The sequence below is a fragment of the Merops nubicus genome, unplaced genomic scaffold, assembly GCF_000691845.1.
Source record: "Merops nubicus isolate BGI_N331 unplaced genomic scaffold, ASM69184v1 scaffold4579, whole genome shotgun sequence".
Taxonomy (NCBI): Eukaryota; Metazoa; Chordata; class Aves; order Coraciiformes; family Meropidae; genus Merops; species Merops nubicus.
Window position 1 is genome coordinate 74,034 of NW_008628888.1, and position 14,858 is coordinate 88,891.

Sequence of the window (14,858 nt, forward strand, 5' to 3'; positions counted from 1 at the left end):
AAACTAAAAAGATTTTGCTTCATGGAACAATATTTCAGGGTATGGAGAATGTTGGAAGCTGTCAACTCTACCTTAAGTTTGTATGCAATCTCAAGACTTAGGTGAGGTTGGTGGGAACACTTGCTGCTAAATCCAAGGGATTTCAGCTTCTGTGTGGAGTAGTACTAGTGACTCAGGAGGTCCATAGAGCTGCTCGTGTAAAAGCTAAAGTTTAATTAATGAGCTTTCTTGTTAGGGGAGTGTCAAGCCCACCTGCTTACCTATCTGTGCAGTTACGTGGTTACTTCTGTCAGAGAACAGATCAGAAATAGCATCTCAGCAAGGAGGAGGTTTCTACACAAGAGAGAAGTAGGCAAGGGGGCTACTGCATTAGCTGGATCAAAGGAGGTTATACCTATGAGTATCAGACTTTGGGCAGACACTTGCTTCTGGATTCAGGTTTTTTTGGGTGGAAGTCATCAGTGCCAGCTGCTACTGCATTCCTGTTCTGGTATTGCTATCTGCACACCTTTGTCAGCAGAGCAATTTGTGCCAGTGCAGTCAACTTAACATGGTTTGAATTGATGGCCTGAACTAAACAATTGTATTCGATCACATAAACCTCTTTTGCATCTGGATTAGTACATGGGTCCACAGCCTCAGAAAGCAGCTTGGAAAATAAGGATACAAACGAGGAATTTTTTGGTAGCCATGTTTGTCAGATGAGTCTTGGGAGGAGGGGGAAAAAAAGTAGGGAATTTTGGGAAAGAGCATTAGTAGCTGGGAAGACAAGTTTACACTACTGCACAAAGAAAGTGCAGTTTATTCCAGTAATGTTCAGAGGAAGGGGAATGTATGCCCACTCACTGTAAATAACATTGCACTGAAGAAGTAATTTGTTCTGCCTGTTCCTTTTCCAAGAAGAAATAACTCAGATATTTAGAGGTTTCAGATATTGTTTTAATCTTTCAGAAGAACAACAATAATCCTTAGAATTTAGGTAAATGTTAATGTTCCAGGCATCTGGTGTAGTTAAGATGTTACCTGTCCTTTGGAGGAGATTGCCCTACCCCTGGAAAGGCAACAGAACAGAGCTGATGAGCATTCATCATCCCCTTCATCTGTTCATCCTGCAGTTGATGAAATAAACAATTAGACTTTGTGGTAATAAAAGGTAGCAAAGAGGTTTGGTGAAGTCTTAGAGACTTTTCCTAGATGAACATGTGTCTGATAGCTTAGTGTTTGCTGTTTGGGTTTAGGAGAGTTTATGCCAGAAGGCAGAAGTATTTATTCTTATTTTTGAAATTGTTTCTGCAGATTCTTATTTCAAAACTGACATACCTACCACAACAACTCCACAGTCACTGAGATAATAAAAATGTTGAAGAAATATTTGTTGATCCAAGAAATTTGGAAACCACAACATGAGACTGTGTTCTGTGTGAATATTCCTGTAAATATTTCGGTAAACCTTTATCTGCCCATAGTTTTGGCTGTAGAGCCCTCTCTGTTATATAGGGCCTGTAGATGTTGTGAAATGTAAACCTGAGAAGTAGATAGTGCTTGTTGTTTTGATATAGCATTTAATACAGTTGGAATATGCTCATTGAATCCTGTATGCTACTGGAGTATGAATAACCATTTCAGTGGGATTGGTAGTTTTAGAGATATTTTTTTTAGTTTTCTGTTGTGTAAGATTTGGTCATATACCTTTTGGAAGCTGAAAAGAAAGTAGCCTTCAAGAGTCTTTGGAGGAAATTCAAATTGCATTGGCTCTACTTCTTCAGGAAAGCTAATCTGTGAAAGAGAAGCCTCTTGAAGAAAAGGTATGGAAAAATAAACTGTGAAGAATAGAAAATGAAAAATAAATATATCTGCCCCAGCTGTTTCATGAAAAAGGCCCAACTATTGAGGGGAATATTGACATTAAATCCGTTCTGTGAGCTTTTATCTAATGAGGTACTTTGGTTTCCTTACACAGTGCTTTTATTTTATTCTTTTAATTGTTCCTTAAATGAAAATGGGAATTTATGACTCTGAAAGCTAAGGGAGAAGGAAAAAAGAGACAACAGGACAATGTGAATAACAAGTTATAGGAGAATGGAGTGATGTCTGGATAGCAGACATAGTTCAAAAAGCAGTTCAAAGCAGGATAGTTCAACAGAAATGTCAAGCATAACAAAATACATGTTTTAGGATTCCAGTATGATTAAAAAAAAAAAGTCTGCAAAGATTGTGTTGGGATGTCATTTTGTTCTTAAATGAGAAACTGGAGATTACCAAAGCTCCAGTGGTGTAAAACTGGCCAGCAGAAGTGAAAAACCACTTGGATCTAACACTCGGGAGTAATTTTTTAACTGTTGGGCAAGCAGGTAAATGTCTCTCACAAGGCAATCTTTGACTCTCAGTGCTTTTAGTAGGTACCATGTGTTTATTTCTTTTAATCTAGTCGTGAAAGTTCCTGAGCACACATTGTTCTTCCTACAGCAAAACATAACCTGAACAGAGGAGGTCTCTTCAAATCTCTGTATGCAGTTTTAATCACCCCCAAACAAAACATTCTCTGATGTTTCTGGTGTAGTGAGGTGCATATCACTTCGCAGATGCGCTGTGGTGCTGGGGATCAGGCAGTGTGGTGGAAAGGTGGCAGCCTGAGTCACAGGCACAGGTATGCACTTAACCAGGCATAGGCTGGGGCTCTCTCAGGAGTGAACTGCAGTGTCTGGAAAACTAGTTGGACTTTTGATGATGATTTTTCTCCATTGCAGATTTTTCCCTGTTATTTTTAAGGGATGCTGCCAACTAGATTTAGTTTGAAATTTCTATTGAAAGCTGATAATTTGATTTGTCATTAAGAGCACGATAAACATCATGTTCCTTTGATTTCATCTTGGGTATTTACTTGTACATGAGCTGAATAAGATTTTCTGCATTTAAGTATTCATAATAGATGCAAGTGAACCTGAAAACAGGTTTTCTTTTCCTTTTTTTCCTGTTTCTCGGTGTTCATTTTGTAATCATGTCACTCAGAATAAACTAGTTTTAGGTTTGTATTTGTAAGTCTGCTACAAAAGGGAGAGTGGACAAAAATTTGGTATGAACAGCAACAAAAAGGAAACAACTGTTGTGATGGAACTAGGTTTTACAAGTATTTTGTGATGACCTGACATGGGTAGACTGGCAAAGTATTTTTAAGTGTCACTTTGCTGCGGATATTACCTATTTGATTTCTGAGAAACACATATATTTGCCATACTTTTAAACCATAGTATATTGCTGTAGACATTAATAGATATTCTTCCAGGAACTCTGAGCACTTTAACAAATGGACTGAAAGGTTTTATAATAACTTCTTATAAAATTACACTTTTCAGAAAAGTGAGCTGTTACTTTTTCTTATCTAATAGATATATCTAGAGTACTACCATGTGCACAAGTGTATGACACATAACTAATAAATTCTCAGAAACATGCCTGAGATAGAGAAGTGATATAATCCTATTTTATCCACTCCATTTTAAAAAAAAAAAAAAAAGTAATTAGGTCAGAAAAAGTCATTGACAGAGGTGGGACTTGAATACAGTTTCTGGTACTTTTTCTTCTTATTCTATCTGTCTTGTGTGTACACATTTTGACGTTGTCTCACATGGCATTCACAGATAGTTTTTTATAAGGTGAGAACCAAGCAGAAGGTATGAGACACAGCAAGTTGAAAATTGCATACAGGAGCAAGTAGAAAGCAAATATTTTGTTTTCAGCCTGGAAAGGAGATGATGAGCATTGTTAGAGGTATGAAATTTCTAGACACAAGAGCTGTATCAAGAAAAAAAAGCTTTTCTGACAACTTCTTCCCTGTTTCCTTCCTCTTTCTACCCAATGACAATGACTGTGTCATCAAAGTAGACATCTTCTAAGAATCCACATGTGACACAGCAATGGCACACAAAGGTGACTGCTGCATGCTTTTTATGAAATAAATGTATTTTATTTCTGAATAATAATAAAGACACCTGGGTTTAGAGGTGGAACTGGTCACAAAAATGCTTCAAAGTCTAAATGGGCAAAGGAGTAATTGCTTAAGCTGCTTTTCTGTCTCCTTTGTCACCAGTTCCCTTGCCCCATTCAACACCAGTCTCATATTTTCCCTTGTCTGCCTTTTGCCATTGCTGTTCCTGTAGCAGCCCATCTTGTCCTTAACTCCCCTTGGCAAACTGAACTCCAGATGAGCTTTGACATTCACAACAGATGCTCCACATGCTCACAGAGTGTCCATATCTCATGTGCTTCTTTTTTATATTTGGGTTTCATAAGGAGCTACTTGTTCATCTTTATAGGCATCCTGCCACTAGTGCTTGACTTCGTGCTAATTAGTGTGGACCATTCTTGAGCTTGGAGGAGATGATCATGGACACATCTTCTCTCCAGGACCATTATCCCCCACAGGATTCTTATATGGGAGGAGCAAGATCCCTGAACAGCCCAGAGTCTTCTCCCTGAAGCTTAAGGTTGTGATTCTGCTGTTTATCTTGCTTCATCCTCAAGTGGAGTATTCACAAGAGAGCACCAAAACTTGCTAGTGGTCTGGAAAGCGTGGCTTAAAAGTGTATGCTCCACAAACTAGTTCTTTAAGTCATGAAAAGATAATACAAGTCTTTAGAACTGTAAAAGGTGGCTTCAGGGGCAAAACTAATGAATTGTAATATTCAGGAGTGGGAAGAAGCAATGGGCCTATATTGCAATAAAGTAGGTTTCACTTGAGCTTTAAAAATACCTGGGGTGGCTTGGTTGGCTGGTTGGGTCAGACAGGTTTACACTGCATTGTGGTCTGAAGGCTGTGAGCCTGCATGGAGTGGAGCCTGCAAGAACAGGACAGCATGTGTGTCAGCCAAGGGCCTTGTTGTGTCAGCAAAGGGTCCTCTTGACCTGCAGGATAATGTCACGCTGATCACAGATGAGAGTGAAAGAAATCAGTTTCCTTTCAAATCCCTGGCATCATTTCAAGCAGGAAAAAGAACTTATTTGCAAGCCTCATAAGCTTAATAAAGTGTCAGAGAAGCCAGTGGTTTTGCACAGATACTTTTCAAGTAAAAACGTGCTTTAGAAGTCTTCCTGTCCTGGTGGAAAGTAATGTAAAACTTCTCAGCATTTAGCAGAGTATCTCTGTGCTGGGAAAACAGAGGAAATGTTTTCACCTTTTCTCCACCACTTATTTGCAGTGGTCACCAGCCTGTGCCAAGAAAGGGCACAGCTTGCTTTTTACACCCATAACAACTGCAACTGTATTTAAAGTATAAGCTTCAAGTAATTCAGATGGAGAAGAGGCAGCTTTTAGTAGCATCAATCTCATCAGCACTTAGAGAAGTTACTATAGAAACTGTTACAGCAGAAACAATGAAAGGAAATAAAAACGGAAGGGGGAGGGAATGAAGATCTTTAAGAATTTGAAGCAAAAATAAAGTGAAATAGATGTCACTAGCTGAAGCTAGTGAGGTAAAAATAAAAAGCCTTCCTCTTAATTGAAATAATCATGGTTACAGAAATCAGAGAAGGAAAAGACTTCTGAGGCCATTATGCCATTTCTTTGAGCTCAGTATAGGATTATGAGATATTCCATGGGATATTTTTAGGAGGCAGTCCAGTCTTGCTGTAAAATTATAACAGAGTACGACGTAGTTGAGGTGTGTGATGACACTCCAAAGCAAGAAGGCATTATAGAGCAGGTTTAAGGTTAAGATACATCACTTTTTCAGGGTCTTTGACCACATAATTGGAAACTGTTTAAAGAATATCTTCATTTGATCTGTTATTTAGTTCCTCTGTAAGACTAAAGAAAGAATTAGATACTCTGTCTGCAGCACATGGCTGTAATTGAAGGTATTTCAACTATTTTTGTCACATTTTTTAGAAATGCTCTTTTCATATGAAGGATGGGGTACTTAAAAAGGTAACAGGTCATGATAAAGTTACAGGATATTTTTACAACCATATCTTCTGCCTATGTTGAAATAAAATCAAAACAATAGTAATCATAAATCTAGTTGCTATTGGTGCCTAGGCTATATTGTAGTTCCCATTATCAGTGGAGTGAGAACCACAAGATAGATGCAGCAGTGTCATGCAATCCTCTTCAAATAAAAATGGGTTACATACTTTACATTTTTTTTAAAAGGAACACAACTAACAAACCAAAATGAAGAAAACTAAGTGATAAATCTATTCTAGTCTCATTAAAATCCACAAGTCAACAATTCTACTCTCTGTAATGTGGTGGAATAGTTTAATCCATAACAATTCATTGTTACTATTCTTCAGGGCTGTCTAAGAGCACTGGAGTTAAAGGTAACCACTTCTGTATCTGAGGCTTTGAAGTTGGCCATATCCGTAGATGTGCTGCTGTCATGACACATTAAGGCAAGGGACTTACTGCTGGTGCAAAAATTTTGAAAAGAAACAATTCTTATTTAAAATTAGCCTGGACTGACAGTAAGTGAAAGTCATTCCTCTCCAATTTAAAAAAAAAAAAAAATTAGATTACTTCAAGCATTCCTTAGTATCACGATGAACATTATCAAAGTTACTGCAAAGTGGGCCTTTGCCAGCACTTCCAGTAACTGCTGTCAGCCTGCTCACATTCTGGAGGTAATGCATTAAACCTGTACTAAAGAAAAGGTTCCTCAGCATTTTCCTGCTTTCTTATCCTAGCTGTGTTCTTCCTAATGACCTTTTAATAACCTTAACTTCTAAATATCTCAGTGGTCTCCCTTCTCATTCTTTATTATTATACTTGCTGACAAAGGTCAAGAAGATCTTGTGTTGTTGAGGATCAGTCATTATACAAATGTAGTTACAGGATCATCTCTGTAGTGAGTCCTTCTGTTACCAGACCTATTTCCTAGTACAAAACAAGGAGCTTTGAATTTCATATATTCACATAATTTGCCATAATCCAAAATATTGCCATTTTTCATCATTACGATCACACTGTAATTTTTATCTTCCATTTTTCAGTGTTGTAATTTGGTTGATGCATAACTGATTAAGTTAACAGAAAAAGAAAAAAATATTTCTTTTTTTCATAGCAATTGTATTTTCAGAGTATTTATTTAGAAGCATTGTGTATAGAAGTCATCTCAATCATTTACTATACAAGTGTTCACTTTGCCAATGGGGTGGATATTTCCCATAGCAAGGGCAGACTTAATTATTTCAAAACCAGACACGATTACCAACATACCCAAAGTGCTGCAAGTGTCTCAGCTAAAAGGCCATAAACAGCTTTTCATTTTTCATTTGATATTTTGCAATGTTGATTTCAAAATAGCATTTTCCTGCAAATAACCTGTTATTCTCCAAGAGCAATATTAGCCCTAATAGTATTTAACAAATTCAAATTCCTGTGACTGTGCTCTGTTAGCCTAACGCCCCACGCTAATGGCATTGATATGTTATTTGTCATCCTTGCTCTCATTCTTGCAAGACTACATCATCACACACCACAGCAGGATAGTTGTGGCATTTTGTAATTCTGAGTGTGTTTTGAGCCAAATTCACCCTTTTTTTTTTGCCAGTAGAACGTAGGCTAAAGACCTGCAACACAGAGGAGTCGAAGAAAGATTCACTGCAAAATAGCCTTGAATTCCTGCCCTGCAGAGGTTTGTGCTAGCCACTACAGTTCCCAAAATGCTGGTGGCTGCATCTGTTCAGGTTTCTCAGTAGCTACAGTGACCAGTTGGATTCCTGAAAGGGTTTCTGCACTGGAATTCCTGTGTAATAGCTGTTTTCCCTTGAAGTTAGGTGAAGATTTTTCACCCATCGTACAGGCTGTCTGAAACAGCTTTCCCAGAGGAGAAGTCATGTCAGAAAACCTACTAGAAATATTCTTTTTAAAATAGAGCTTGATAGATGTATAAGGAGCATTATATAATACAATATCTGTGTTACCACCAAGCTGCATTGTAAATTCACGTGAGTCTCATCCACATTAACACATCATGAAGACTGGAGAGCTCTGAGTTGAAGGAACTTTTCATTCTGAGGCAGTGCATTCAAGTCCACAAGTTGTTTTTCCCAGCAGTGTGAGTTCAGTTGCAAGTAAAGACACAGAGAATGTGGAATTCAGTGCACAAAAAAAAGAACAGGCAATAAGATGATTAATATATACTAATAAGAGACAGCTCTGGAGCCTGGAATATGTGTTTCCTGTTTCCATGACTGACTTCATGAGAAGCACTCGAATGCAGAGGCAGCCTCTGGCCAAAGTTGGATAGTAAGTACAGAGTGAGTCACGGGATTTCGAGAAGAGAACAGATAGCGTCAGGCTAAGATTGTTCATCGTTCTCTGGAGATTTGGGTTTAGCACATCTTTCCTGTACACTTCTTGTTTTTCTGGTTCAATAATTTAAACAGAACTTTTCATGTGTCTAGTAATCATTGATTCTGAAGTACCTGCTACAGCAGCCAATGTTGGAAGGAGTTGCGTTTGGCTGTATGAAGTATTATCTACTGCTGCATCTCAGAAGAGCTGGGTCCCACAGGCTGGCACTCAGCATCAGTAGCCAAGCTGATTGTCCTTTCCTTGTTTGTTCATTGCCAGTCTGAAATCCCTAAACAGCCTCTCAACTCATGAAGGTGCTGTGAAACAATTTAAAAAATACTTTATATAGCTGTTATATCTTATGATCATTAGAATCATCACACTGAAAAGCTCATGCAGAAGTGAATACGTATTTAATCAGAGCAAGGCTTCAGTGTTGTGCACAGGGATAGGGTCTGTCAAATGAGGCAAACCAGAACTCTGTCCAGCCTGGGAACTGAACTTCAAATAATACTCTCTTACCTTGTGTTTGAAGGCTGCTCTATAAAGCAAGTAGAGATTGAATTAAGGTTGTGTGCAGGCAATGAAATCTTTAGAAGTGCAAATCTCAGCAGTAAAATATCCAGATCAGCCAGTGTTTATGAGTGCAAAACAAATTACAGGTTCAATAAACTGCAGCAGATTCAAGCATCCAGAAGGTTAGTAAGATAACCAGTATAGTCTCATCCAAGCATTCAAACGGGTTGTAACATTCAGTGAATATATGTTGACTTCTGTGAAAACGAGTATCTAGATTTATCCAGCACTTACAAAGGATGAATAAACCTTTTCTCTAGAATGTGGAACAGTATATGGAAATTTTTCTAAATATTGCCATCCAAGTACTTTGAAATATTTGTACGGTCAGCATGCATTTCAAGTATGGCTTTGTTTTTCCTTCTCTTCTCTCCAGTACTTAAAGGCGGGGAGGGAAGCACTGTGGTAAACCTGCCCTTTTCTTCTGAGCGTTTTTCCTTCAGCAGAAACCCTGTAGCAGCACTGATACATGCTTTTGCCAAGACATCCCTTCTGCATTTCATAGCCTGTTTAAAAAGGTATAAAATTAGATGGTAAAGATATTATTTTAGAGTTAATAAGACTGTCAAAAGCAACTCTGTAGTTGTTGACGTAAGCTTAACAAACTAGGTAACCTGTTCCAGATCTCAGTGTGATTGTTCTTTAAGAAAAGGAACAATTAAGCCTTACTGATTCATTGCACAGTTTTTTTAGTTATTAAAGAATCAGGATTTTGGCTTTAAGATAACTATGTTTTGAATATATGTGTGTATTAAATCCTAAGTCAAGAAAAGCAAATTTGTGTGTTACTTCTCAATAGTTTCTTATGTTTCAAAAAGAGACCAACTTCAACTATTTATAAACTGTAATTAAGTTTCTTTACAACATGACTCATTCTCAACAAGCAAGTTCTTTTTCTTTTGCTTTCTTATGAACTGTGTGGGAAAATTAGGGTTCAATCACTGAAGAATTTACTCAATGCTTAATTACCCAAAACAGCCCTCCAAGTTCTGCTCATGTAGAGCTTTCATAAAGACTTGATTTTCCCCGCACCGTGTCTTTCTAAAACTTGGCTTTTAAAAAATGATCTGTAAATTGTAACATAGGAGAAAGCAGTGTTTTACTATGGTATAGGCTTCTTTCTCCAGCCTGCTTCCTTGAGCTCCTCTTACATTAACAGTGTGATTCTTAGGAGAGCCAAAGTAAGAAATCATCAAGATTAAATTACTTTAAGCATGAAACTGAATTAGAAAGCTTTACTTTCCTGAATGAGCTAATTGTTTAAATTTTCCAAAGGAAATGTTTCTATTTCTGTGAGAGAAGGGGTAAATGGGACTTCCTCTGACATAATTTTCATTTTAAATCTGAGTTTGACAGCAAGATTTTTACCTTCATAACCAAATATTACTGCTTAACTGCATGACTTGTATAAGCTTGCTAGTTGAAGTGACTCACTTACGTAGATGAAGTTATTTTTAGGGAGATAATTTGCACTGTTTAGAAGAGAGGAAAAAAGGGAGAGAGAGTCCTACTAAGAGCTAGATCCCTCATTATAGTTTACAGAGCTCGTGAACCCAGCATCCAAGCAAAAGATGACTAAGCAAGGGGTCTATTGGTACTTTCAGGAATTTAGACATGAGTCATCTGCTTATTTTCTGCAGACATATCACCCAGGGTACTTTGTGAGTCAGCTGTTATTTGGAAATAGTACTTGTATTCAACATGAATACGTTTTTGTAGTTCTTAAGTAACGAGCATGCCAAACCAAAGCAGGCTATTATAGTTTGCCTAGTTCAGGTGCTGATTTACAAAAGCAGTGCATTGTTTTTTGACTGTGATGCATTTTTCATGGCGAGGTGTAAATGTTGTCTGGGATGTAATTATGATAACACCTTTGCCATCTTAGGTATCGCGTGAAGGCAGATCTGATTTTGTATTAATGCACAGACTGAGTCAGATGGCCTGTACAACCAGGTAAAAAGTAACATTTTCTCTATCAACATGTGCAACCAAGAGCAGAATTTGACCTTTTATCTTCAAAGCACCTTGCCAATGTTGATTACCAATGGTATTTACCTATTTTTCATGTACAATAAAATGCTTCATCTTACATCCAAGCACTCTGTGCTCTCCCAGTGGCAATGGACAGGCGACGGAAGTGAGTTCTTGCCTTCCCTTCCCACTGCTGAAATAATAGCTGGCTACCTTGAGATGTGTATAACACTTTACAACTCAAGGCTGTTTCCTGTTTACTGGTCTTTTAGGTGTGGTTGTGTTCCAGAATTAGCGACAGGTTTTTTTACTTTACTCATCTCACACCTTGTCCTAAGGAAACACTTGGGTTAGAAAAATGGGAGTTTGGCAGGTTTTGGTGAATGATAGTGTTAGAAATCAAAGGCAGGTCAATTTTTTCAAAATGCTATATGCAGTTCAGGATGCTACTGCTCTTGGCCAGATGTGGGATGTACAATTTTACGTCTGATTATCTGATTTAGCACTTTATAATGTAAGTAATTTCTGAATTTTGGTTAATAAAAGAAGAAAAAGTTTTCTGTTGTATTTTGGTGATACTAGGGTTTGAAAAATATTTTCATAATATGGGCTTGTAACGAATGGAAGCATCTCTGTGGTGATAGCAGTGTCTTAGTTATCCATTTAAACAATGTTTCTAGTGCTAGATACTTTTTCTTAAGTGCAAACTTTTAGTTTTGAGTAGCAGGAAGAAAGCTGCCGCTGCTTGTCTCCATTGTGTGGACAGAGATTTTCAAAGGAAAGTTAATGGAAGTTAGAAATTCTCAAGTCAAATGTTAAGGACTGGACTATTACTCGAGTGTTTTGCTAAAGTTTGTTATTCCTTTCACACACCAATAAAATTTACAAGCATACAGAGTAGCTCTCCTTTAAGGAGTTGGGACTTAAGAAGGAAAAAGATGCACTATAGAAAGAGAATTTAAGCACTCAGAGCTGAAGAAGTATATTTATAACATTAAAATGGAAATCCCTTCTCCTTGCTTCATACTCTTTTCCACAGTGAAGTCCTTCAGAGGCTGCAGCACACAGGTACCATCTGTGAAGGGAGGAGGCAGCTTGCTTGCTGATAGATGGCCTCAATACACCGATGTTTTTCAGGGGTGTTATTTAATAATCATGTTATAAAGAGGAATTTGACGGAGCAGTCTTTGAATCTAACCTTTGTTACAACCCTCAAATTAGCAGAACTCTGCCCATGTCATTACCACTTAAATATCTGCTGGAAGCTGCTGTGTGAGCTGAGTCACCACAACTCGGGGAGTTATCACGTGCAGCTCAGACACTGGGTCATGAACTGAGCAAACGCTGCCGTCCGCAGTGATTTGTTGTATTTTGGGGCTGTGACTGCAATATCACATTTGGTTTTGTGTAATTCACGGCTACTAACGGTGTTACTCGTAGAGCTTGAAGGGTGGTTTAGGTACAAGGGAGCCCTAGTGTGGCTGATACACATCCGAGTATTCAGGCATGATTAGAAAAACTGAATAATGAAGTAATTAGCATGATGATAGCATGGGATTTGGAAAAATAAAACCTGTCTTACACTGATACCTCAGTCTATGAGCAGAGACTTCAAAGGAAGTGCTGGAATCTCTGCTCCACGAAGTATTTAAAAGTAGAGGATACAGTGCCTTACCAAACATACTGGAAGGGGGATCCTCTTCCATCTGAGGATAGGGTTAGTCCTGTAATGTTCCTTTCACATTCTTCAAATTCTGTTTGTACTGATTTTGCTGCCTAATTTGAGTCCTACTTCAACAATTACAACCTGTTTATTAACTTAGGAGCCTTTCCGTCTCTTGAAAAAGGACTCTGAAGCAACAGAGAATACTGAGAACCCAGGCTTATATGAGTGAATTATAATCTTATTTCACTCATTGCTACACCAACAGGAAAAAATATTGAAGATTTACAGGGAGTTAATGTTCCATTGCAGTGTTGTTTCACTGTGCAGTGTTAAAGAATTGTAATTTGGAGCATAACAAAAAGTACAGTCATAGGTGCTTTATAAATGAAGTCTGCACCTTAAAAAGAAGTGCACATTTTTCTGCTAATTTTGTTGTTAAACGTTTAATGTAAATAATTCAAGACTTTTGTCATAACTTAGGTATAGATTTCTGAGTCTCCTGAATTTAAAAGTAAACCAAGAAAGTAATGAAAAAGTTAAGTTAAATACCAGTTTCTGACCATGTTATTAGCTGTTGTAGACTTGTATTGTTCTGCCAGACTTAGCTGATCATGCGACAGTGATAAGCAAAGGGAACTAAGAAGTTCTGATTTTTATTTTTAGTGAGGTATTTTGGGTGTTAATGACTTTGCATTGTGTTTTTGGTTTTGTGTTTGCTTTTTTTGTCTAGCAGATGATGGCAAGTTGACATCTTTTCCAGCTCATGTGACTGAATCTTACTACATCCTTTATCAAAGCCTTTAGCCACTTTAGGTCTCATACAGCTGCAAAATGAGAATGATAATGCTTTTGATGTCCACGGGGACACTAAAATGAATTGGCTAAAACAGATAAAGAAGAATTTATTTTTCCTGAATGGAATGTATGTTGTGAATTTTTGGAAGGGAAAATTTCACTATAAAGGAAGATAACTGTTTTGTTTTTTCTATAACAAAATAATACTGGTGTGTTATGATTAACACAAGTGCACTAGCTAAACTTTTTTTTTTTTAAATTATGTACTTTTAAAAAATGTTTTCCTAAAGCAAGACATCCCATACAGCAATATATTGGAATCATAAGAAATACAGAAGTATACTTTAGAAGTAATCATCAATTTCTCCTTTTCTGTCCCCTTTAAATCAATAGAAAGGAATTCTATATTCTCAGTTTAAAAGGGGAAACAAATGCAGTGGTGTGTTTTTATGACTTTTCTTTTTTTGTATTGCAGTTGACCTCCCCCTGTACTTTCCTCGAGACCAACCCACCCTAACATTTCAGTCCGTCTACCACTTCACTAACAGTGGCCAGCTGTACTCCCAGGCCCAGAAGAATTACCCTTACAGCCCCCGCTGGGATGGCAATGAAATGGCCAAGAGAGCAAAGTAAGTTGGATTCCTATTCCCTACTAAATATTCCATTTGTTACACAGTTATCTTGTTGGCAGAAATTTCGTGGGTTTAACTGCACGTTTCCAGCATTACAAAAGCCGAACCTGTTTTTGTTCTCATATAGTCCTAGAGTTCCCATATATGAGTATAGACAGGTACTTTATTAATCATGCTCATTACATTAGTGCCAGAGGACTGATCAAAAGAAGACTCTCTGCTGAGGGCACAGAGTGGTGGCAGTCTTTGCTCCAAAGAGCTTCCAATCGAAGCAGACAAGATAGCCCCCAGCAGGAGTAATCTGCATGGCAGCAGTTCAGTCAAGGTAACTCCACGGCTTTGTGTGGGTGTTGAGGGGACCCTGAAGGGAAGCATGTGAGATGGAAAGAGCAAGGAAGAAAAACCTGAAAGGTATGGAATTAGGCCATAATAAGAAGATATGGAAGAACAGGAGGTGGTAGAGCAAACCACCAGTCTGGCACAGGAAGCAGTCCTATGAGAACTTGAGAAAATAGCCTGGAATTCTGAATATTTCTTTCTTTTCTGCTTTTTCTGTTGGCTAGAAACAGAAAATCTCTTACTCTTTCCTTGGCAGTTTTTCTGCCAGCCCTTATTTTAGGCTGGGGAGACACCACTGCAGTCTGAGTATCCCCTTTAGTTAAAGATGACTGGACAGCCTCCCCAGAGTGCTTCTGTTGCAAGGACAAGCTACCATGGGCAGTGATGCCCTTTTGTGTATCAGATACTACCCCTGTCTTCTCATGAAGCAAAACCCATTTGAACTGAATGAAGCAGTATGAGCAGTGGCCTTGCCCCAGTATTTTGATTTTGCAAAATGTGAAAATGTTAGAACAGCAAGAGGTTTAAACAGGCTGATTATCAGTTGTTCAGGACGTAAAGGCATCAAACTGCATAAATAACAAAG

General features: G+C 38.0%; 1 protein-coding gene across 1 annotated transcript in view; it reads left to right on the top strand.

Moving 5' to 3' along the window:
* Window positions 1-14,858, top strand: part of LOC103779175 (BRCA1-A complex subunit BRE-like) — a 79,688-nt gene that overhangs the window by 47,379 nt on the left and 17,451 nt on the right. Inside the window, exons 6-7 of the mRNA XM_008946795.1 lie at window positions 2,349-2,351; window positions 13,777-13,930. Coding sequence (XP_008945043.1) covers window positions 2,349-2,351; window positions 13,777-13,930 — 157 coding nt within the window. The remainder of the gene's footprint in view (window positions 1-2,348; window positions 2,352-13,776; window positions 13,931-14,858) is intronic.